We start from the raw sequence: 23,352 nt of genomic DNA, 5'->3' as shown, positions 1-23,352 counted from the left end.
TGGCTGCTTCCAGTAAAACATAAAGCATCAAGCTGAACCTTATTGAGAATTATTACCTTTCAATTAGTAAGATCGTCTTCAGAGGGCTTTATCTTTTCCCAGCCTTCCTTTGGCAAATCCACATAGGGCACCTGAAGGCCGGTCATCTCAGGAAGTCCTCTGGTACGGTTTTGGGCTTCGGTCCTTTTACTTGGTTCAGTGTGTTAATTCATAATAAACATTGCTGTGAGCTGTCTGGTGCCTTTCATTTCCCCCAGGTCATGTTATAAAATTTAGATTACCGTGCAGGATTTCTTACCTCTGTTTTCTGTTCCTGGGTGGAATTACACTATAACACACACAGGCACTGAATGCCAATACGCCTTTGACATACGTACTAATTTTGTCTTGTTGGATGTGGGGGCAAAAGGGAGTTGAAAGGGCAGAATCCTCCCACCCCCCGTTAACGTCTTTCAGCTCCTGTAATAATTATACATGTTGCCTTTAGAAGCCTGCGGAATTGCTCTTATGAGTAAAGGTCTGCCATACTGGGGCTTTTATTTGACAAGTTGGAAAATAGCCTTTGTTCCCATGGTAACCCTTTTTGTGCTTTGGTGCATTTTTTCCCTATGGCTTCATGGTTGCTCTGGAGGTTTTTCTCTTGTGGTATTTTAATCCCTATTAGTCTGGGATGGCAGTTCAGTTTACTTTTTGCTATTCTGAAGTATTTTAATTTTTCTTTTTTATTTCAATATGAAACTCTTATAAACTTTATTTTTATTGTCTGGCTAGGGCATTAATGCTGTGGTGGCTCTCTTGGTAAATGTAGCTTGCACTTAGAAGGTAAAGCACATAGTTTCTAATAGGAAAGTTGGCCTGATTGGACCAAGCTGTTTTTTAGACTAATTTTTCTGATAAAATTTTTTAGGACTTGAGTTCTTTTAGGACTTACGATGCCAAGCCCTTGGCAGGCACATCAGTCAGAGTTCTGGCTTGGCGACAGAATGACATTTCTTTAGGTTGAAAATGGTCAGTACTGTGCTCTTTGATGCCATTTCAGATTGCTTTAATAAGGATTTCATTTAATAAGGTTTCCAGGCCAAGGACAGCGTTTGTGGGAATTGCTTGGTTAGACTCTGAAGGAAGAATGTGCAAAAAAAGAAGTGAGCTTCATTTTGTAAATGGGAGACTTCACACAGAGGGAGATGTTCTTGTTACTGGTAGCATCTCCCTGCATTTGGCTCGTAGGAGTACTCTACATTCTTTGTCTTAGAGTCCTCAGCAGCAGAGCTTAACTGTCATGTCTTACCTGTAATGCCTTACAGCAATGTTCTTCCAGTGGTGTGACCAAGAGCAGCAGGAACTCCCTCAAATCATTGCATTTTGTGCAGTTCACAAACTGTTGAGCCAAGAAGGCAGCAGTGCCTCACCAAGTAAACAGTACTGTGCTCTCCTACAGGAGTGATCAGGATGCATAATGAACTTGAACATTTTTTTTCAGTGGTGCTAGGAAAAACGGGCTTCTCAAAGCTGCCCTTTTCTCTTCAGTCACAACAGGTGAGCTGGTGGAGGAAAAGAGAGAGTTAAATATCCCCTACATGCTCCCTCCTCCACCCTTCTCCCCCAGATTTGCAATAATTAACTAGATTATGTTCCAGATAAAGTATTTCTGCCTTATCTTTCCATACAGCACATTGCAATTTATTATCAACAGAAAAATAACCAACATTGCATGCATTTAAACTGCACTAATTCTGTAAGTGGGCCTAATACGATAAGTTAAAGCAAATGTGTTGCTAAGCTTACTGTAGTAGTAAACTTCCTACATACATCAACCATTCATTTTCAGCTGATAACTATGCTTATATGATAAAAAAAAACTGCAGAACTAGTGAATCTAAATTCTCTTTGGGACATAAGATTTTGTTACATTGCGGCAGTAGTTGTGGAGAAGTGCCTTTCAGAAGGCTACATGCAGGACATGATGCTTCTCTGGGTCAGTGGGCTGGAAGCCCATTTATTCCCATAGGAGATAAGGGCTACCAGTTTCAGGCCATCATAACACACCTTTATTTATGCTTAAGTTTTTTTTATTTTTCTGTAGACAATGGATAACTTTAAGGTAAAAATGTGACAGCAGATTGTAGCCACTACCAAAAGATTCTGGTGGAGAAGGTCAAGGAAAAGTCAAGGCTTACAGATGGATTCAGAAAAGTGGTGGATTCTGCTATCAACTTCCGCTTAGGGAATGGAAGTTGAAGGAGCTTGGTACGCTTGCTTCATTCTGTAAAATCAACACATGCCTCAAGGTTAAAATAAATGCAGGAACCTATTCACTGGTGGCTACTGCTTAGAGAGCCCATCAGCTTCTATCTTCAGAATAAATACTGCAATTTAAATGTTTCTTTTTAAATAATAACTAACTTTTCTTAGACTTGGGGAGCTTGAGGGTGGAGCCTTTTCTTCTGTCACTGTACATCAGAACTCACTTCTTAGTGTAATTAATATCCAGGTATGAAAGTGCTGTGTATGACCCTTAATCATTACTAAATAAAGTAACTTGATGTGAAAGCTGGAGCTGCTGAGGAAAGAAACCACATGATCTCATAAATCTTTCTTAACAGTATGTGCTTTCCTCTTTGTTTTCCTCTACGTGTTTCATCATAGTAAGTGAATGGGGAATAAAATGATAAATACTGGCTTAATTTTTTTTTTAAATCTATACTTCAGTGTTCGTGCTGCAGCATTTGAATTTCAAGCAGTTGAAAATTGAAATAGTGGAGAGAAAGGAGATAGAAAATAACTATTAAATTAGATGTAGCATAACAACTACTGCATTTATCTGCTGAAGGTATTTTTAAAAATGCTTCTTAAAAAGACATCTTCTGGTCCATAAGTGACAAAATGAATTTATTTTGGTAAGATACTGATTACTTTTTTTTTTTATTTATTGCTAACAGCAATAAATTAAAAAAAAAAACAGCCCAGGGAGGTGGTGGAGTCTCCTTCTCTGGAGATGTTCAAGACCTGCCTGGATGCCCACCTGTGCGACGTGGTGTAGGGATCCTGCTTTGGCAGGGGGGTTGGACTCAGTGATCTCTGGAAGTCCCTTCCAACCCCTACAGTTCTGTGATTCTTTGAAGGATAGCATGAGTTCTTTATCATTAACTAAACCAAAACAAATGTGAATAAATGATAATCCATACAAGAGCTTAAGATTCTGAATTCTGGGATTCAAAATTCAACAGATTTATGGGACTAGAAGGTACTAGATTACAGGTTGTTTTTTTGTTGTTGTTGGTTTTTTTTTTTTTTCATTAATTGCATTTCCTGAATACTTCACTGGAGTGGAGAAATATTTCTGTTATGTTCTGTTATTCTAGTAAAGAGAAAACATTTAAAGAAAAGTCTTTCCCTAGTTGCTCACATTAATTATGGACTGGTAGGGTACTTCACATGGCAGAAAAAGCATGGACTGGCTCAGATATTGACTTGGTGCCTCTGTCATCCCTAAAACACACTGAAGTACAGTTAGCTTTCCTGAAATTTCTAGATCTCTGGCTCTCAAAGGATGTTTGTTTTTGTTTTAAAATCTAAGGCTTTAAGCTTAATTTTAAGCCTTTAGGTGTTGGGGTTGGTAGAGGTCATAGTGCAGGTTCGAGTGTTTTAGTCGAGGAAACATAACCGCTTCAGTGATGTCTGTCTTCATCTTTGCAGGAGTGGGATAAAGCCCCAGGAAACTCACTGGATAGAATGTGCTGCTAGGTTATTTGGCAATTCGTGTGCCCCTGTGCCACGCGTTAGAGGGTAAATGTTGCTCTGAGTTTTGTTTCTGAGGCTTTTTTTTGTTTCGGCATTGCTTCTTTAACTCTGCATTCAGGAGTCTCATGTGACTGCCTTCCCCTCCTAAAATCCAATCACTTCATCTCTCTACCTTTTCATATCTCTATGCCTTCTTGGTCTGCTGACAAGAAGATTGGTTTATGTAGACTGACATTTAAGAAATACCATTTTCCAGTCTGCTAATCTGCTTTATGCGTGTAGTTGGAGCAGAGGACCAGAGTACATTCCTGCAGTGAAACTTTTTAAGAAAGTCAGGCTGCACAAGGCAGAACTTACATGAGTAAGACCTCAGCATTGACAATAAAACTAGCGGTGTGGAGCGAGATCGGGGAAATGGTGCCTGCCACTGCTGGAGGTCATGACAGTTTGTGCATCTTGTGGCAGCTCCTGGTTATTTTTCTTCCCACTTTTTTACCAAACCAAATAAACCCTGTTGCCAATCTCAACTTTTTGCCTTTGTTTTTTCATAACATATTTATTGAGGAAACCAGACTCCTTCTGATCATTTTACTATGGGGAAACTTCTGCTTGGAAAAGTCAATTATGTGGAATTGAAATAGGACTCATCCAGCTCTCATATTAATGAAAGTATTTAGAACGAACGACTTTAGGATTCCTACTGTGCCTTGTGCTTCCTTGAAGTGTGTTGTTGTATCATCAGAAAGGTGCTCCTGTATGACATCTGGTTTGAGAAGCATAATAACCTATGTAATCAGCTTTTAAAATGCTGGATTATCTGTGGGTTTATTGACTCTTCTTTACAAAATCTGTTATTTCTAATTAATTCTCTGTATAACTATTACTAAAACCAACTTGTGGAAGCACAAATGAATTTGATGGCAGCGGCTGGTCAAGGTCAGTATTTAACTGCCAACATTTGCACTATTGAGGTTAATAAATCAGGCTTATTCCTTGTCACGTACCCTACAATGTGACAAATGTGAGTGGAGCCATCTAAGTGACCATTTTACGAATCATTTAGAAGATACATTTGACATTGTTAAATTGCTCCATGCTGTCCCTGGCTGTGATGTTGCTGTGATAAAATATGTATGCTGTATTAGATGATTTCTCTTTGCATCCTGTAGTATGGATGTTTTCCTGTTTATTTATTTTTCTTTACGTTGGGAAATGTGACAGAGGCATGAAAATGATAACCCTTAGTAAGACTGGAAACCACTGGCTTATAAAAGCAACGATGAGTAGCCAATCTCTGTGGCATCTCACGCTGTCTTTCTTGTACTTTCAGTTAGAAGGTTGTATTAAAAGCGAATTGCTGTCCACAAAAAAATTCCAGATCAGCAGTAACCACTGTAATACACTGTGTATAACAGAGCAGTACTTGTTGCTCTAGTTTGGACTTGTGCAAATGTGTAAAAGCAGTGTTTTCACTTGTGCTAAGCATTTTAAGACTCTGTCCTGCTGCTGTGGCCTACGGATATTGTTAGGCTTAGGGTGTCTTTGAAATAGATGTTTGGCACTGGGCGATTGGCTGTCTAGGGAGTGAGGTTTTATGAGGTCCACTGAATTTATAGCATCTTTTCTTATTGGGACCAACTGTTGTAATGTTTTAAACAACAGAATAATATACTACCAGAGTGATGGGATTGTTGTAACTAAGCTTTTCATATGGTGCTGCGAATCAGACTGAGCGCACTAAAAAAAATTAGAACTGAATTAATTTGTGTATTAGTTATAATCGAAATTTAGATTTTATTGTTATTCCCAATAACAGTATTTTTCCCAAATACCAATTTAGGTTAGGATTATTTAATAAAAATTTATGGGATGTTTCAGTGGCAAAAATAATGAACAGGGAAATGTTCATCTGAGAACAGCACGCATGAAAGAAGCATTTTCGAAGAGGGGGGTATTTTTACTGTGGTGTTTCCTCCTGTACATATAGGTTATGTAGTTATACTAATGAAGTAGGTAGTTGGTTTACTGCAAGTAGTGAAGAGATCAAGTGTGTTTGTGTCATACAAGCCGGATATTTGGCCTTGAATTGAGGACAGAGAAGAAGTTTGTTCATCAGACTGGCCTTGATGCAAATCTTACCACGGTCAAGTTTCTAAGAAAGGAATAATGGTGTGAATGTAAATAAGATTTATGAAGAAAAGATGTAACCATCCATTCATCCCTTGTTGAGAGCAGAATAGCTTCAATGGAGGGAATGGCTTAATTTGAAGCTTAACAATGTGATTTGAGCATATTTTTGGAACTTGGCATTTTATTATTTGCAGGTGTGGACGAGAACCACTATAACTCCTGTATGAAGTAATGTAACAGCGTTTTAAATTAGAAAGTACTTTGGTGTAGTGTAGGTGAAAGAGAACATAGGTAATCTTAAAACCAAACAAGCAAAACATTAAAAGGCAATCACAGCTTAAACTGACACATATTGGAGGAGATTTAAGTACCAACAGCTAATATCAGCGTTTCTTTGGAGTAGAGTATTTGAGAATTGTACCCTGTTGGATACTGCTATTAAAAATGAAAATATCTCATTTGTGTTTTAACCTGTTCCACTTTTAATCTGATTAAAAGGATGTATGGGAATTAATTAAATTTTATTCCGGAATGTTACGCTTCCACCTGTGCTGCTGTGGCTGAAAAGCTGAATACATGCTTTGCATTCAGGCTCTACTTTTGCCATTTAGCTCTGTTCAAGCCCTTTATCTCGATAAGCACTGTATAAAATATGCTAAAGATAATGGTTTAGGTGGGCATTTAATAATAGTTATGGATCAAACAGTGTCTCTATGTGTTCTTACTGGCTTTTTTTTAACCCACTAATTCATGTAAGTGGAATTTTAAGGGGTAGTTAATACCTAAAAAAGGCTCTCCTACCTTCTGCAAATGCTGCATGACAATTTATTTTCAACTAAAAAGAGCATATCTCTGTGTATATACACAGCCGTGTCTGTATGCACACACTGCTGTGAGATCCTCTATTTCAGCACAGTAAGAGTTCTCTACCAGAATTACCTTTTTAGATATTAAAAAAGTGCACTGACCTTTTTCGGGGTAGAAAGATTGCAGTAGTTGTACAGTAGGAGAATTTCTGTGTCTTATGAAGAAATGGGGACATGCGGCACCGAAATTACAAATGCCCTGAGACATTTTTGGTGGTGTGTCAGAACTGAAATGTTTCCTTTTTCAGACAAAATACTGCAGTTTGCAGTGAGAAAGCAAAACATGAATTTTCGACTCGGTAGTTTTTCAGGTTGCTGACATTTTCTCTAGAAAGCAGACACCTTCTGAAGAAATTTGTTTAATGAGAAGCTTGATTTTATTTTTTAATTTTTTTTTCATACGGTATGCAATGTGCTGCAGGGAAAAAAGGGGTTTTTACCCTACTTGCATTCATTTCCTCAACATATCGAAATGCAGAGCTGAAATGCAGTGCTGAATAGCAGCATAGTCTTGGTAAATCCCAAAGTAGCTGCCTTACAGCTCTGCTCGCCCAGTGTGCATAACCGTGCCAGTGATTTGAGCAAATCAAACTTTCTTACTGTAGGTCTGGAGAGGCTTTCCTTTGTCTCACTGGCAGATGAGCTAATGCCATCACCCAGCAATTATCAAGTGGTGTTATGTTATGTAATGAAAGTATAAATAGCACAGGGAATAAAACTATTAAATCGAACAGACTAGCAAGTAGACAAGAACAGGAATATTATCAGGAACATTTTTGGTTAACTTCTGAATGTTGCCATTTAAAAAGATGTTTAGTTTGAATGTTGCAGCGAACCTGCAGGCAAGGGGACTCGTGGTCCTTGATCTGGAGTGACATTCCTGCCGTGCCCCTGGATAAATCATTTGGCCTCTGTGTATCTCTTTAAAGGAAGATACAGAATGAAAAAGGCAAAGAGTGCATCCCTGGAATTTCTTAATCAGCTGCTTATCTTGCATTTGAATTAAGCCTACCTGTGAACTTTGTTGCCCAATACCTGGCTGACAAATAGCTTCTGATTTGCAGTTTGAACTATCAGATTGTTTCACCACCAGTGTAAAATTTTCCAGAGTTGTTTTTGTAGTTGCTTGACAGGATTCAGAGAGATAAGGTGTGAAGATATGCAAGAGGTCATGTTTACCTGGAGAAGGGAGACAGTATCAAGGGGAAGATCCTCCCCAGTCCTTTGCAGGTGTGGGTGGGATCCAAAGCTCTCTTCTCCTTTGGTATCTGACGCATTTCACTGAATGTGCCAATTAAAGGGAGGCATTTCCAGTTCCTTCCCCGGGGAAGAAGGGAGGGAGGAGACTCGCTGCGTTATGAAATGGGGTTGGTTTTTGAAGAGCACTGTCTTTTAAAGCTGTCAATAGAAAATACTAATTAAAGAGATCTCCTGAAAGTCACAGTTCAAAGAAAAACAACCCAAAACAACAACAACTACAAAACAGCAACATAAAATACCCCATGTTTTTAGTTGAGGTTGAGTTTGCAAGATGCATCAGTCTGCAGAACTTCAGAATGGAACGTTTTCTGAAATATTAGGGCTGTTCTCCTGGCACTTAGTGTAATAAAGAATATTCTACACTTGCTGTATGCAAAAAGGCTTCCAATTCACTATTCTTGGAAGCAAGCTGTTCAATTACAGAAATATAACTTATAAACTCAAGGGCCATTGTAGTGATAGGCAGGCCCATGAATAAGGGAAGAGAAGTTACCACTGTGCTGTACGGTTTCGTGAAATGGTCTTAGCAGCTTTATTACAGATGTACTTTGCCTGTAAGGGCTTGAGACAAAAATAAAAAAATTAAAAAAAATCAGAAAAACCCAGAAAATTTATAGTTTTCTGGACACTGCCAGAGTGGTTTGTTTGTTTATTTTCAATTTTAGTCATCTGCTACCAATAAATTCCACTGCCCCTGTGGTAATTTCTCGCATTAACATTGATATATTATGAGTGTTTTAAAGAAGACAATAAAATATTTCTTCTAGTAATTAAAGCAACGCATGTGTTGAACAAGGCACTGCCAGAAAGAGTTGTGGTTTCCTAATTGTTAGGTGCCTTGAGCAATATACCTGTTATAAATTCTTAATTGAACTTTGTGGCCAGTGTGATTTGAAATATTCATAACTTTCCTTTTGCTTTGTTCTTCTCTAGCTCTTCATTGAGAAGTGTATCATCTGGTTCTTCGAGGCCTTCCAAAGTCTGTTTGGTATGTGGAGATGAGGCATCTGGATGTCATTACGGGGTAGTTACATGCGGCAGCTGTAAAGTTTTCTTCAAGAGAGCAGTAGAAGGTAAGAATACAACACAAAACAAAACAAAAAAATCAGCAAAAAAGACAAGGTGGAATTTGTGCATTTTTTTTAAATGCAGTAATAGGTACATGCACACATGTTTTTCATCTGTTTTCTTCTGTTGGTAAAGTTCTGTGTTAATCTGGAAAAAAAGTGAGAACACCTTTGTTGAATGGCTTCCAATTACGCATTGTAAATGTCAAGTAGAATATGCCAGGTTGTAATTCTTTTTTGAACTTTTTTTAAAGAACGCATTGATGTACCTTATGCTACTACTGAATTAGACTTGAGCTCCTCCAGCCCTCCAAGTTGCTGTTAGTAATTTCAATTGGATGTGAATACAGTTGGTGTAAGCATAGCTCTGCTTCTCCTGTACTGGAGGTTGAGTAAGGTTGTCTCATCATTTTGACATCTTATATGACAGTACAACTCACTTAGGTCAGTTGTCTGCTTGCGGCTACCTTCAGGTCTTTGGGCACAGTAGTGCGTCATCTGTGTTTTAGCAAAAGAAAAAGGCTTTACAGTTCTGTGAAAGATTGATGAGGGTACATAAATTGATCACTGTGCATTTCTTTGGTATTGCAATGCTCTTTTTTTTCATTAAGGACTAGCATTTTCATGCGGTCTGTGTTTCGATAGTTTTGCCATCGTAGGAGTGTTTAGCCAACATTTCCTTATTTTATACTATTTATGGTATAGCTCATCTTTCCTGTATATCTTGTTAGAAAGAAGTTAGTACCATTCATATTGCTGCAGGATCTTTGGTAGGTGCCGCGTCTCAGTGTCTTGTGTAGTTAGGGTATGTTTGATCTTTAAAGGCTTAGTAAGCAACTGCCTCAAGCGATGTGAATTAAGTTTTTACTACCTGATTCATGGCATGCAAAAGAAATCATTACCAGTGAGGTGTTCTTATAACCCCTGATGAAACAAGCTGCATTTATTTTGGTAAAGAAAAACTTGAAAGAAAATAATCCCTTAATTGGGCATCCAGTTTGTACCCTGAGCAGAGTGAGGCAGTGTGTTATGTGATTAATATCTCCTGTGGCCACTCTGTCTGCTACTGGTAGCTGTAAAGATACAGCTTCTCAAGTTGACCTTGAGAGCTTGTGCGTCATTGAGGTCAATATCTCATGTAATATCTCTCTATCAATCTGTTTATCTATCTATCATCAAAAACTGCCAATTTAATTGAATTAAGCTTCCCAAAGCTGTAACAACCTGGAAAAGATATCCTCACTTCTGCAAAAATTTTCTCTTATTGTTGTGCAGTAGTTGTCTTCATTCCCTGACTTTGTGGTTTCAGTTCCTTTATGTAGCACTTGAGCACACACCCCGCCTGTACTTACACATGACATCATGCATAGACATTTGTACATCCATGTCTGAGCTGTCCTTGTTGGTGAAATCTAAACAGTGAGGGCTTTTTGTTGTTGTTATTGTTGAGGTGGTGGTGGCTTTTTTTAGCATGTGCACACATCTACTGTGTGAACCGGTAGCACCTTTTATTATCTTCCTTCTCCTTCCCTACCTTCCGAGGAAACTTCTTTCCCAGTCTTAAGTCATTGTAATTTATAGATACTGTGTATCTGCATTTACCATACCTTCACTTTTGATGTCTTTTCTGTCATAATTAGATCCTATTTCACAGAAATTTATGAAAAATTATGGAGGATTTCCTTTAGGAGTCAACAAAGCAGCGAGCTTTTCATCTTCAAGACAAAAAAGCCAAGATTATTAGGAAATAATTGATCTGGAAACGGGCGTAAAACATATTTTAAAAATGTAGTTACCAGTAATAACTGAAAGTTTGCCAGTTAGCAAAAAGAGCTTAAAAACCAAAGACAACAGGGTTGTTCTGAACAGTAAAGATGGTGGTTTTTGAATAAGCATGAGATCTATTTTTAAAGTGATTACATTAACATACGGGTTCTTACATGTGGTGTCGGAACATTGTCTAGGCTCCTGCTTGATATGCACATGATTGTGAGCTCTTACTGCTACTAGTAATGTTATGCAAACAGTGAAAGTTTGGCTTGTACTTTATTTGTTTATATAAAAGTACATAGTACAGTAATAGCCAGAGTAGGTCACAGCAAAAAACACAGTATGTATTTTGGCTGTAAACATCCTGAAACTATCAGTGTGAATACAAATTTGTGTGGGTAGGTTCATAGCAAAGCAAATGGTTGGTAGTCATCCTAAATTCTTCGGTTGAGTGCACAACCAATGAAATCACTCATCTTGAGCGTTCTTAGTGCAATTGAAGTATTTATGATAATTCCTGTGTTGCATCAGATGTTTAAAACAGTATTAATTCAGTGCACAGAATAATTCAAGGTGGGAACGCTACCTGAAGAGTACATCTTGGGCATACCTATCTCAGCTCTGGGCTACAAGTATATTCTTTACTGAAGTGTTTGTATCCTTGCCTTAATGACAAAGAAAACAGTAATGCTCCCATTCTGAACGTAGAAACAATTTTGGGGGCAGATTTATGAATACAGTGGCTAATTTACTTAAGTAAAAATGAATTGTTCCTTCTCTAAGAGATTTAACGGAGGAGATCCCTCAAGTTTCATTCGTCATTTCCCTAAAATCATATTAAAACTTAAGTACTTTTCTACAGATTTTACATTCAAATGTGTGTACAAAAAGGCACTTTTTTTTTTTCTAATTATCTAGATTTGATCTAAAAGTTGCATTCAAATGATATAATGGCTTGGAAATCATGGTGGTGACCAACTGGAGTTGAAGTGGAAGAGTAAGTTGGGAGACAAAAAGTGTCAAAAATAAAAAAAGTATGGAAACAGAGAGAAGGAGGCTTTGGAGAAAGCGGTTGTGGAAAACCATCCAGTTCTTCTGGTTTCAGCTGGAATTGCTAGAGTGTTTTGAGCTTGCCTTGAACAGCTTTTGAGTACCAATTGCTTTGTGCTCTGTGGAAATACTATGAAAGAGAGGGGTTGTGACAGAAAAAAAGGAAAAACAAAACAAAAACAATTGCCTTGAAATATAAAACAAAGAAGTCCACAGCAACAAAAAAACCAGAGCTCACATTTCCAGTTGTAAGTCTGGTAGTCATATTCCCGGAGGACCTTATTTGGAAAGATGTGGAGAAAATGCTCAATCAATATAAGAGAAGAAAATCTGTAGACAAAAAAAAAAAAAAAAAAGAAAAGAAGGACTGTTGCTTAGGATTCCAAAGTAATTTCAGATGGAATTCATTAGGGGGATGTAAATTATGGAAGAACAAACTTTTGGTATCACTTAAGCATGGATTTTTTTGCTGACTTACTTGATGAACAGGAGTCTAGTGTGAAGAAATGTGACTGTGTCATTAACATAAATTTGATCTGCTTTACAAATAGTAAAACCCCTTAATTATAATAAAAATACTGACAAATTTTGTTGCTATGAAAGTTGAGACTTTTGTACTTACAGTACATTTTTATATATGGGGTAACTATATTGTATGATTTTCTACGTTAAATTATGGGCTATCATAGTTATTTAAGCTTGAATTTATATTCATTATTGGAGTTATTTGCTGAATATACACTCTACTGTGAGGGAACCTAAAGCACCTGGCTGGTCTTCTCTTCTAATTTTTTCCTGAACCAGCTTTCTCTAAGGAGTGTAAAAGGCTTGATGTCAGAAATCATAGCTGCTCACGCAGTTTTCAGTCTTCATTTGTTCAAGTTCCAGACAAGTATGAGGTAATCTGTCCTAAATCAAAATTATATTGCTTCCTAAGTTGCTAAGGTTAATCTTTCATTCTTCTTTTGGCTTGGGTATGAGAAAAAAAGAAAGCATTTTTCAACTCCTAATAGTGATGAAGGCTACGACAAAGAAGGACTGCTCTCTTCCAGTTTCTTTGCATATTCACTGTGAGACTTTTGGCTACTTAAAATAAAGCGGAAAAATTAACAAATTAAATCATATTAATTATTGTATCAACTGGGGAAGCTTGTCTTATTTTTAAATACAGTGATACAATCCTCAGTCATCTTCAGATTTTCTTGTCTTGCGGGTTTGCCTTGGAGCTAGTTCGGCTATTCTAGGTCAGAAAAGTAGATCTCTTCCCACCTCTGAGGGAGAAACATGATCACGGCAACAGAATTCTCTAGGATTCCATTTGCGTTTCACTTGATCACTTATCATTTGTCTATTTAAAGGAGAGAGAAAATTGGCTGAAGGCATTTTTTTCAAGTCTAATCTGGTACTATCTTACTTGAATGCCAGCTGACTACAGTGAGCACTGTGCACCTCAGCAAGTGGTGTAGCAACTCCGGAGACCCTCCCTTCAACCTGTGTTTGAACAGCAAGTTAGGCAAGACTTTGCTTCCACAGGGGGAGGGATGAAATTTTGTGTGCAGCAATCTGTAAAAACTCTGCACAGCTGTGGAAACTGACATAGCCTCAAAGCTAGAGTTACAGAAAAGGAAGTGGCATTCATCTCCCTTCCTGCCAAGCTGCTTTGGAAATCCAAGAACAAAACAACAGGGGCCACAGGATCCAGGGTGCAGCCCGGTGGTTCCCTGAGGTAGCTCGTAGTGCTGTACCATTCACTGAGTCTGGTCTTGTCTTCCACAATCACGGTGATCCATCAGCTTATACAGTCTCAACTTAGCTGTTACCAGCCTAAAGATTCAGTGGTAGATAATTTTTGTTCTTTGGCAAGCAAAGGGACTGTGCGGCCATTTAGCAGTGGGCCAGATGTGTAATATCCCAAGTATTTATATATATATATATATATATATATATATATATATATATATATATATATTTATATATATTTATATATATATATATATATATATAGTATGTTTGTTTGTTTGGGGAATACTCTGTAGTTTCTGTTTCCAGAAGGCCACACAAGAAAGAAAGAGATAGGTTATGCTTAATATGTTTTTTACAAAAACAGGTAGTCTTCCTTTGTTTCTTCCATTCGCTGTGCATGAAAGAACTTCCCAAAGCTCTATGTTTCCAAGTAGAAGACCCTGGAACACACTCTATGCATCTCCTAAAATTTCTGATTTGAATCAAGGTGGAGAAAATGTCAAGCTATGAGAATGCATAGATCTCCAATAACTTGCTCAATTAGCAGAACTTAAAGATTTATGTAATATTTCTGGTGAATAGGAAAGGGTTTCCTATTGATCATATGAAGAAGAATATTTTTATTCTGTAGAGGCTGAATTTGATACATTGTAAAAAGATATTTTCCCCAATATTTTACAGCGCTCTCATGAATTTTGTAGGTTTGTGTCACTAGAATTAATTATACATACTGTTCTTTACTCTCCACTCTTCTGTTCATTCACTGTAATGAAGTCAGTGTTTTTCCATCACAGCCTGCAATTTTCCTTTTTATCCACTTTCATAAGGTCAATGACCTCTCTAAATTCAACATCACTCAGTATAGATGTCCATATGTTTTCATAGTAATTTCTAAGTGGGATTTGAAGTTGACTCTGTTCCTGACCTGTTGCAAGAATCTGTTTTACAACCTATCAAACAGAACTATTAGGTGAAGAGCAAGCAGATGGGTGATCTGCTGAGGGCAAGTGAGCTGGTCAGATTCATGTAGCAGCTACTTCTCTACTTGATATACTATGCTTAATAGGTATAAAACAAAATTTAAGTAATTGTTGTAGGTTTGAAGCTGCCACTAACCTTCCATCCTTTTGTAGGTATCTCAAGGACTCTTACTGTTTTTCACTCTGGCAGGCAGTATTGCTCAGTGAAGTGGAATCTGATTTTCTGCTCCTTTGGTTGGCTTTAGTAACTAAAAACTTAGAGTTAAGAATGTTGTTGGAAGGAAAGAAGTAGAAATTTTAGCATTGGGACCCCAAAAAGAGGCAAAAAGCAAGCAGCGGGAAGTGAGACCAGAAAAAAAAAAAAAAGGGAAAAGATTAATTTAGGATGGAGCATGTGTAATAATGGAATATTTGAAAATCAGGGAGAGGCAGAATGGGAAGAAATGCTTTCCTTTTGGTTCTCAGAATTTGCAGGCTGTGTGACAGACTGAAAAATTGAGTTTGGAGCTGAAAAGTAAGTGCAGGAGATATGTTGAATGGGGAGCATTATGCCAAGAGAGCAAGCATATTCCAGTAGCATTTCAGGAAGATAAGAGGTTTGGGATCCATCTAGGTGATACAGCGTCCTGGTTTTAAAACAATGAGGTTAACAGGTGTAGTGCCACAAAGAACTGCAAGATGGTTAATGGCTTCTTAAATGTTTTGAAAAAATATTTTACAACAAGGAATGCTAAAAAATCTGCACTGAACTCTTTTCCAAAAATTCTTTTTTGCTGTAGAGAAGGAGAAACAAGGAGAAGGATGAAAATTTTAAATATCAGCTGCTGTCTAGCATTAAAAAATGCTTGCACAAAGCATGGAAATCTGCTTGCAACTTTTCTACCCCTCCACTATTTCATTTGTCTTGTATTCTTTGTTTTATGAATACTGATCTCTAGCCTGTTTCATTTATAAGGTAACATTCAGGAGGTTATGACAAGCCTCCGTGGGCAGAATCTTCAGTATACAGAAAACATTTGGCATGGCAAGACTGATTTATCTTAGGTAATGGCCTTCTGTCACAAACACAAACATCAGGAAGTCTTTCAAACACTTAATTTCTGTATTTTCATAGGAGAGAGGGGATTTTTGCATTCTTACCATGTAATAAGGAACTGCGTTACAATATTAATTATTTATTGTTTATTTTAACATATCAGAAGGTAACATTCTCACAGATCAGAGTCTTCCCCAAGAGTGAGGTGGGACAGTTCTGTGAAGGCATGTTGACTAAAGTTAACCAGAAATATTTTGACTAACAAAAGATCAAATGTCATAGCCATTAGCCTGAATACTTCAATGCATTTTTTGCCTTCTTGAATACTTCAGCTTCCTTTTCTTAAAAATTTAAAATGTTGATTTCTATGTGTATCGTGTGGGGAAGGTAGACAGAGTTCTGCTTGGAAATAGTCACTCAGGTAGTAGTTTCAAGATGGCTGAGCCATTTCTGTAGCACATTTTTTCAAAATCTGTATTTTGTAATATTCATGTCATCATGGTATGAATGATGGAGCACTGTGTATTCTTCTGGTCAGCAACACATGAAACAGTTTGCTTCAGAGTCAGTTAAAACACATCAGGAGAGCTTCTGAAATGATCTGGAGAATAAAAATTTATCTTATGTCAGGTGGCTAAATGCTTCTAGCTTATTTTAGCTTACCCAAGAAGAGTCTGAGTTGGGACATGATTGCTGTCTATAAATATTTCACAGTGGAGGAATAGACAAGTCAGAGGGAGAAGAATTTATTTTGAACTTAGATCTGTACTGAAATAACAGCAAATGGGTAAAATTGACATTGTCTGGTTTGGTATTTAGTGAAGGATGCAAACCATCAAGAAGAGGGACATTTAGGGATATTATCCTGAATGGAGATGGTGGGATTGAATTTAAAACGTTATGTAAGATAAGTAACTCTGATAGTATAATATGATCTTTGGTAGTCTGGGTAAGCTAAAGATAAGCCGAAGACCTACAAGCCTCTTCTAGTTTCTGTTGTGTCCCGATAAGGGTAGAGTTCATCCAACTTAAGGAAATGGGAATAGTAAAGGAAAGGTTGAGCCAATTAGTATATTTTAGGATATTCTACTTGTAATGATAATGGATACCCACATTCTAACTGGCATACAGGACTCCAGTTTATAAGAACTGGCATGAGTTGCTCAGATCCTGCATGAGACAGTTGGTTTCTAGTTGTAGCAGCAGATGAACATGTGTCTCCTGAGATGGCATTTCTCATTTTTGGTTTACAAACAAGCTCACAAGTCCTTCTGAAATAGCTGTGCTATCCACATTGGCTGCTGCAGGTACCTGTGGACCTCATCAAGTGCCCTTGTGCTGGATGATATTTGCTCATAATTCCCTCCTATGAGAATCTGACTCTTGGGAAATCTGTCATTGAACTATGATTGGTCTGACTTCAATATTGTACTGCTGGTTCTTGCAACCTCAAGTACAATATAACTGTGAATGGATAAAAAACCGGTCAAATTGGAATTTGCAATGGGGTGTAAATAAGCATATAGGATTCTCTGTGTCAAACACCATAAAGCATATAAAATGTCATAAATCAGATGCGTTAGCTCCTTACAGCTTCAGTAGTGCTTCTTAAGGGATACCTGTCAGGCCATCAAAGCAGTGTTAAAATTTGCACTTTCAGTAGCAAGTACTACTTTTCTTCTGCAACCCTCAAGGTTCAGAAATTTTTTTGAGCGAGAAGAAAGTCTACCAGGATCACTTTTAGTAGATAAGAGTCAAAAGGAGGGATAATTCTGCAAAGTGTACCTTCAGCAAAACAATCTTAGAAATAAGGAATTTGGCAGTGTTGTGGCTAGAAGAAATTCTAAACAAATGAAACCACAAAATAGATTTATATATGTATATAGCGAGAGAAAGTATCTCTTTGTATGTCCTGATCTCATTCTAAGTAAGAGGGTGAGGAAACAATTTCCAGACCAAAAATGAAATAAAATGTACGTACAGATCTGTCTGATATAGACAGAGGGAACAAGGCATCTGCTAGCATCTTGGATATAAATAGAGTGGGAAAAGGTAATGGCAAGTCTCCCACTGCCTTAAAAGAAGCCAGCATTTCAGCCTTTTTTTTTTTTCTTTCTTTTTTTACAGCTCAGTTTTAGTATGTTGAAGATCAGGAGGGCTTCTCCTGAGTTTGAAGTGTGGACTTAGTCTGAGGCAGTTTTGTCAGATTTTTAGAAACTATAATGGCTCGTGGTCGGCTTTGAAGTCCATAGCTGTTTATCGTTTGAGACAGAATTCTGTAAGACAGAATTATTAGCTGGCTTTAACCTGTGCAATTGTTTGGTCCTGTCTTTCATGACTGAGTTGCCAAACCCAGCACTCTAGAAAGAGAATGTGGGGCAGATGCTTCCACCTAGGAAAGGTGGGATCCAGGGGGAGATCGCGATGTGAGGCTTTTGCATCACCTTGTTCCCTGCTAGAAGAGCAGGCATAAGTAAGCAGGTTTGCATTCAATCTTCTTGAGAAGGAATGCCAAGAGCTGCCTGCTTTGTAATAGGAAGCTCTGAACTTGCTGCAGAGTTGCAGAGCTTTGTGCAACCTTTGAAGTAGCTGGTGTGTGACCTAGCGTATGCATCACCTGCTATTATGCTTGTGTCTGCAGAGTAGGTGTAGTTAAAGCCTAAAGTCCATGTTACAAAGAATGAAAATAAGTAGAACTTTGAAATTCTGGACTAGTAGTTCCTGTGTATTCTCTTTCAGTTGTGACGTGTGTGTTAATAAACGTGGTGCATGAGCTGAGTTACTGAAGGTGTTTTGTATACACAGGATTTGATAGGAGTTCCCCTGTCTCTGCTGTTCTTTAGTTGCTGATTGAATGAGGCTGGGAGCTAAGGGCACACCCTTTCTCCTCCTGTGTCAGGTTTAGGCATGCCAGAGTTTAAGGAGGTTGCTCTGTCCTCTACCACCCCTTCCTTCTGCTCTGTGTGGGTTTTTATATGAAGTCTAATGGTGGATTTCTGCATTTTGAGCTACTTCATTTTTTTTAATAGTCTTTTAAAAAATGTGTTGTGAGAAAAAAAAAAAAAGCAATAACCAACGTTACAAAATTGCAACTAAATGTGAGAATAATGAATACTGGTAGCATGCGTGGTCTTTGTTCGTCTTTGTTCGTCTGCACCATATGTAATGCTTTCTAAGTCAGCCTTAATGACATGATCACAAACAGCATTTTCAACGAGACCTGTGCTTTGCTTATTGAACAGATTGGATAGCATTTAATTAATGAGCAGCTTTTCAATATTTTGTGTTCTTCTCATTGCTCAATGTATAGTCTTGTGCCTTCACTGCTGATTGGTATTCGTCCCTCGCTGAGAAGACTTAATTACTCATTTCTTACAGAGCTTTTCTCCGGTGCTCATCACCATAGAAAGTGCTTCCATATCCAGGTGCTTCACAAACATTGTTTAATTTGTCCTTGCAATGCTAGATAAGATATGTGGTTATTACTCCTGTTTCACAGTCAAGGAGTTGAGATACAGATTAAGCCCATATGTAACCACTGATTTGGCGTTCCTGATTTATGATATCTAGGACCGCAGGGAGCAGAGGTACTTGGCATTTTATAGCACTTAATATGTCCAAAGTGCAATTCCCATTGATTTTATTTGCAGCTATGATTGCTTAAACTATTGCAAATCAGACTCTGGAACTCAAGTTGGATATTCAGGAAACAAGGATGATATAATTAATGGTTTTCTTATTATTATAAAATCTATAGCATAAAAGGAGGTGCAATCCAGTTCTCCAGGGCACCATTCAACTGCCTGAAGTATCGACTTTGTCTCGTCTCTCTCTTGTAATCGTGTATGTACTTTGTTTTCCATTTGGTAGCAAATGAACATGTAGTCTAAGTGCAGCAGGCCTTTTTAACTTAGTGGTTCATAGTCATCCTAAATCTTCATTCACATTGTCCACAGGATAAGCTGGAGGTCTTATAAGGGAGGGGGACTTAATGATGTTAACATAAGGTATAATATACTTAGAAGCTTCTATTAATTTATTCTGGCAGTTGAAATTCATGTTCTGCAGAGTTCAGAAGCCTGGAATTTCTTGCACTTTCCTTTTAGCACTATGGCCTGAGTGAGGTTCTTATATGACAGTCTTGTGCAAGAAGGGTCAGTGATGGTGGTTCTTTCTGAGGAAAGCTGTGTGCAGCTTAATAGTGGCAAGTTGCCTCAGGCTTTTAGGAACTGTGCAAAACTGCTTGAAGGAACTGATTTTGGGAAGATATAATCCAGGTTCTCTGGTACATACTGAAACTTTCATTAGAGGGAGTTTGTTAGGGTTCCTCAAGATTAATCCTTCCTTATCTTTGTTCATACAGTATATCCTATCATGCTTAGTATTTTAGTTCGAACCTTGACATTGCATAAGCTGCTTGCACAGATTACTGAAACATGGTAGTATGATGTGGTCAGTGTATGATCTTTTCTGAATATGTTGCAGATGCTTCACAGAATCGTTTTTCCTTTTAGAAGCTGTACGGGGTATCCTTTTGTTCTGGTCTAAGTTAACCTTAAATGCTGGGTGTCGTGTTTATTTGATATAGAAGGTGGTCCTCGATCGCTTCATGCTGTTGGGGCTATCACAGTCTGTGCTACGGTTTATGAAATGAGCAGTGTTTTGTGTGGATTAACATTTTACAGATTAGAGAGCACTGTTAAATAATCAAGGAATTGCTAAGTTTGGACAGTACCACTGGAGACTCTTGGGTCCAAATCTGCTGCTCAGGACAGGTTACTCTGCTTTGTGTCTAGTTGGGTCTTGTGCGTCTCTCAGGATTAAGACTCCATAATCCTTCTGGACAACCTGTATACTCTTTGATCACCCTCACCATAAAAAAAAGAGCTGTAGAAGACAAAAACGATATTTGTATCCTTCCCTTGGGAGCATCATTTGGTTCCCATCATCAGTCAAATTTAATGCAGAATCACCTCTTAATGATATCAGCAAATTTTCTTGACAGTTGTGCATGCAGCCTGTGATGTCCGAATTGTTAAAATGTTCCTTAGGATGATCATAGTCCTTGCAGAGTAAGCCTACCTTGTTCTAGACTTTCCCTCTGCTGTTGTTTTTCAAAGTGAAAGAATCTGCTTTGGAATTAGTTGATTCTCGTCTAGAAAATATCCCGGACTCTGAAGGTTTTCTGCGGTGCCAAATTGTTTTGCTTTTTGGTTGTTGGGCATTGCATTCTAGTAGTGGAAAAGTAAGTAATCTCAACCCAGAAGAAAAGAGTGCATGAGAGCAGTGTTACCCTGGATAACTGTAATAAGAGCTGAGACTTCTGGATGGACCGGATGAACTGGTTCATGCTGCTGATTATTAAGCACATGGAAAAGGGAGAAAATAACCAATGGCTTTATCAAGTTTGAGTGATATTCTGAGTCTCAAGAGTAACTCATGTCTCCTAACAGATTATCTTTTTCTGATTTAAAAAAATAAAAAAATAAAAAATCCATATACAGATTTTCTTCAATGGTGTGCCAGCTGATGAGTAATAAGTGCAGAAAAGTGTAATGAAATTACTGATTTAGGCGGTAGGTTTTTATGTTTATTGAAGCTGTTCAATAACTCTGGCCTGTAGAAGAGTATCTAAAGTAATTGAGTACTAAATAAATGCCTTAGAAAATAAACGTGGGAAGGTTATATTCTGGAAATTTATTTTGCAAGTAGAATGTAGGCTGATTTTAAAGTCACAGGGGGAGAAAAAACACCAAAATGGAAATAACCTCTGCAATATGAAGGCAGATGCATTGGTTTAAAACATAGCCCCATGTCCACAAAGCTGAAAAAGAGTATAAGATTGGATTAGAGGAAAAATTACCATTCTTTGAAACATTTGGTACTGTTCTTGCAACAAGAGTAGTTGTTTGTGAATTTATGGCTGCTTTTAGAAACGGAATATTGTGGATTCTTATAATGTAAAATGTGTGTATATATATACATATATATATATATATATATACATATATGTATATATATATGTATATATAAAATCATACATATATATATACGTGTGTGTGTGTGTATATATATGTGTGTATATATATATAAAATCAGCATTAATGCACTTGAATCATATTTCTACGTTTTCATTTGCCTGCAGTTCTTTCTGATTCTTCCTGAAATCCATACCCACTCATTTCCAATAATTTGCAGTCAGTCTATTACCAGGCACAAGAACAAGAGTGTAGTTTTCTCATTTGTATCTAGCTATTCGTTTCAGTTCATCTCGAAATTGATTTATGTTGCATTTTTAGTACAAAAAAGAACTGGACTTGATGTTTTGTATTTATATGTTGCAAAACCCACTCCCTTATTTCTTTACATGTAACAAATAAATAATGCAACTCATGTATTGGGATGGAAAGCTGTGCTAGAAGTAGACATATGGCAAACAGCTCTTGCAACATCAGAACAGCACTGCTTATTACAGAGCAGGGTGATGGATGATATTAAAAACGATAATGTTGCTGTATGATATGGTGTGGGGGAACAGATCAGAGGAACAGAGCTGTAACTTCTTCTAACAGGAACAATTTAAACAGCAGTTTGAAGGTTTACAGACCTTTTGTATGCTCTGCTAAGTGCTCAGCTAAGCTTTTTCTTCATTGAGCTGGGACAACCGTTGTAATTTAAAGCTGATGACTATCAGGAAGAATTGCAATGGTCCTGTCCTTTCAAAACTCAGGCTTTTATGAAAGTTTTCTATAAATGTTTTAGGAACCTAACTGTATTATTCCATTTCAGAAAGGGGATTTTTTTGTCTACGGTGTTTAGCTGTAGATGAGTATTACTATATTCATTTTCACAGACTTGTGCTCCATTTTCTTTTTCCTACAAGTAATAATATATTTGGTGCTGAGCATCCAATTATTTATTCATCCATTTTATCACATGGACATAGGAAATGGACGTACGTTAGCCTATACACCATATCATGCATGCAAATTTCATCCTTAACAATACTGATTGAAATTATGTGATAGGTGCTAATTTTCTCTGATACAACAGAATGATAATGATATGAATAAGTGTTCCTTATGTTGTGTGCCTTAGCTTGCTTATCTATTTATAAAACTTTAAAAAGATACTACCCTATTTTAAGATATTTTTTTTTATTACAGTTTTCCAGGTAACAGTAAGGCATTATCCCTGCCATGATGGCATCATATTCCTGAATGAAACTATCCAACACTGCAGATTGATTTGTCTGTGTACAAGGTACATACTGTCAGGTAGCTGAATTCCAGATATTCAAGTGTTTTATAGAGCCTTGGGAACTGGAAATGGTATTTAATATTCTCCTACTTCTGCAGTGTCATCATGCAGAGGTACTGTGTGCTGAATGTAGGGCAGCAGGCAATCTGTCAAATATGGTAGATATGTGTGGCACATACAATTCTGAAAATATTTTCATGCAGCAGCATTGCATACAGCTTTATAATATAAACAAGGACGTTGGAAGATACTGATAATTCTGAGCTGCATCTCTCCTTCTTGCACTTCTATTTTGCACCAAAAAAAAAAAAAATCCACTCCCATGGAAGAAGTCTAGAAAGAATGCCCACCGATTATTCCATGTTAATAATTCATTCACAGCCGGACGAGGAAATATGGCAAGGAGATCTCTGACTCTGTAATAATAAAATATCATTCATGGAAAGGGT

The 23,352-nt window shown here is 37.5% G+C and overlaps 1 protein-coding gene across 3 annotated transcripts in view; it reads left to right on the top strand.

The window, feature by feature from the left end:
* Positions 1 to 23,352, top strand: part of NR3C2 (nuclear receptor subfamily 3 group C member 2) — a 199,837-nt gene that overhangs the window by 102,163 nt on the left and 74,322 nt on the right. For all 3 annotated transcript variants that reach the window (XM_042870870.1, XM_042870871.1, XM_042870869.1), the window contains one exon: positions 8,931 to 9,070. In XM_042870870.1, coding sequence (XP_042726804.1) covers positions 8,931 to 9,070 — 140 coding nt within the window. The remainder of the gene's footprint in view (positions 1 to 8,930; positions 9,071 to 23,352) is intronic.

Source organism: Lagopus leucura, unplaced genomic scaffold (assembly GCF_019238085.1).
Source record: "Lagopus leucura isolate 7727_CA_CO unplaced genomic scaffold, USGS_WTPT01 Super-Scaffold_100004, whole genome shotgun sequence".
NCBI lineage: Eukaryota > Metazoa > Chordata > Aves > Galliformes > Phasianidae > Lagopus > Lagopus leucura.
The sequence above is the reverse complement of the archived record's forward strand: the minus strand, read 5'-3'. Positions and strand labels throughout refer to the sequence as shown.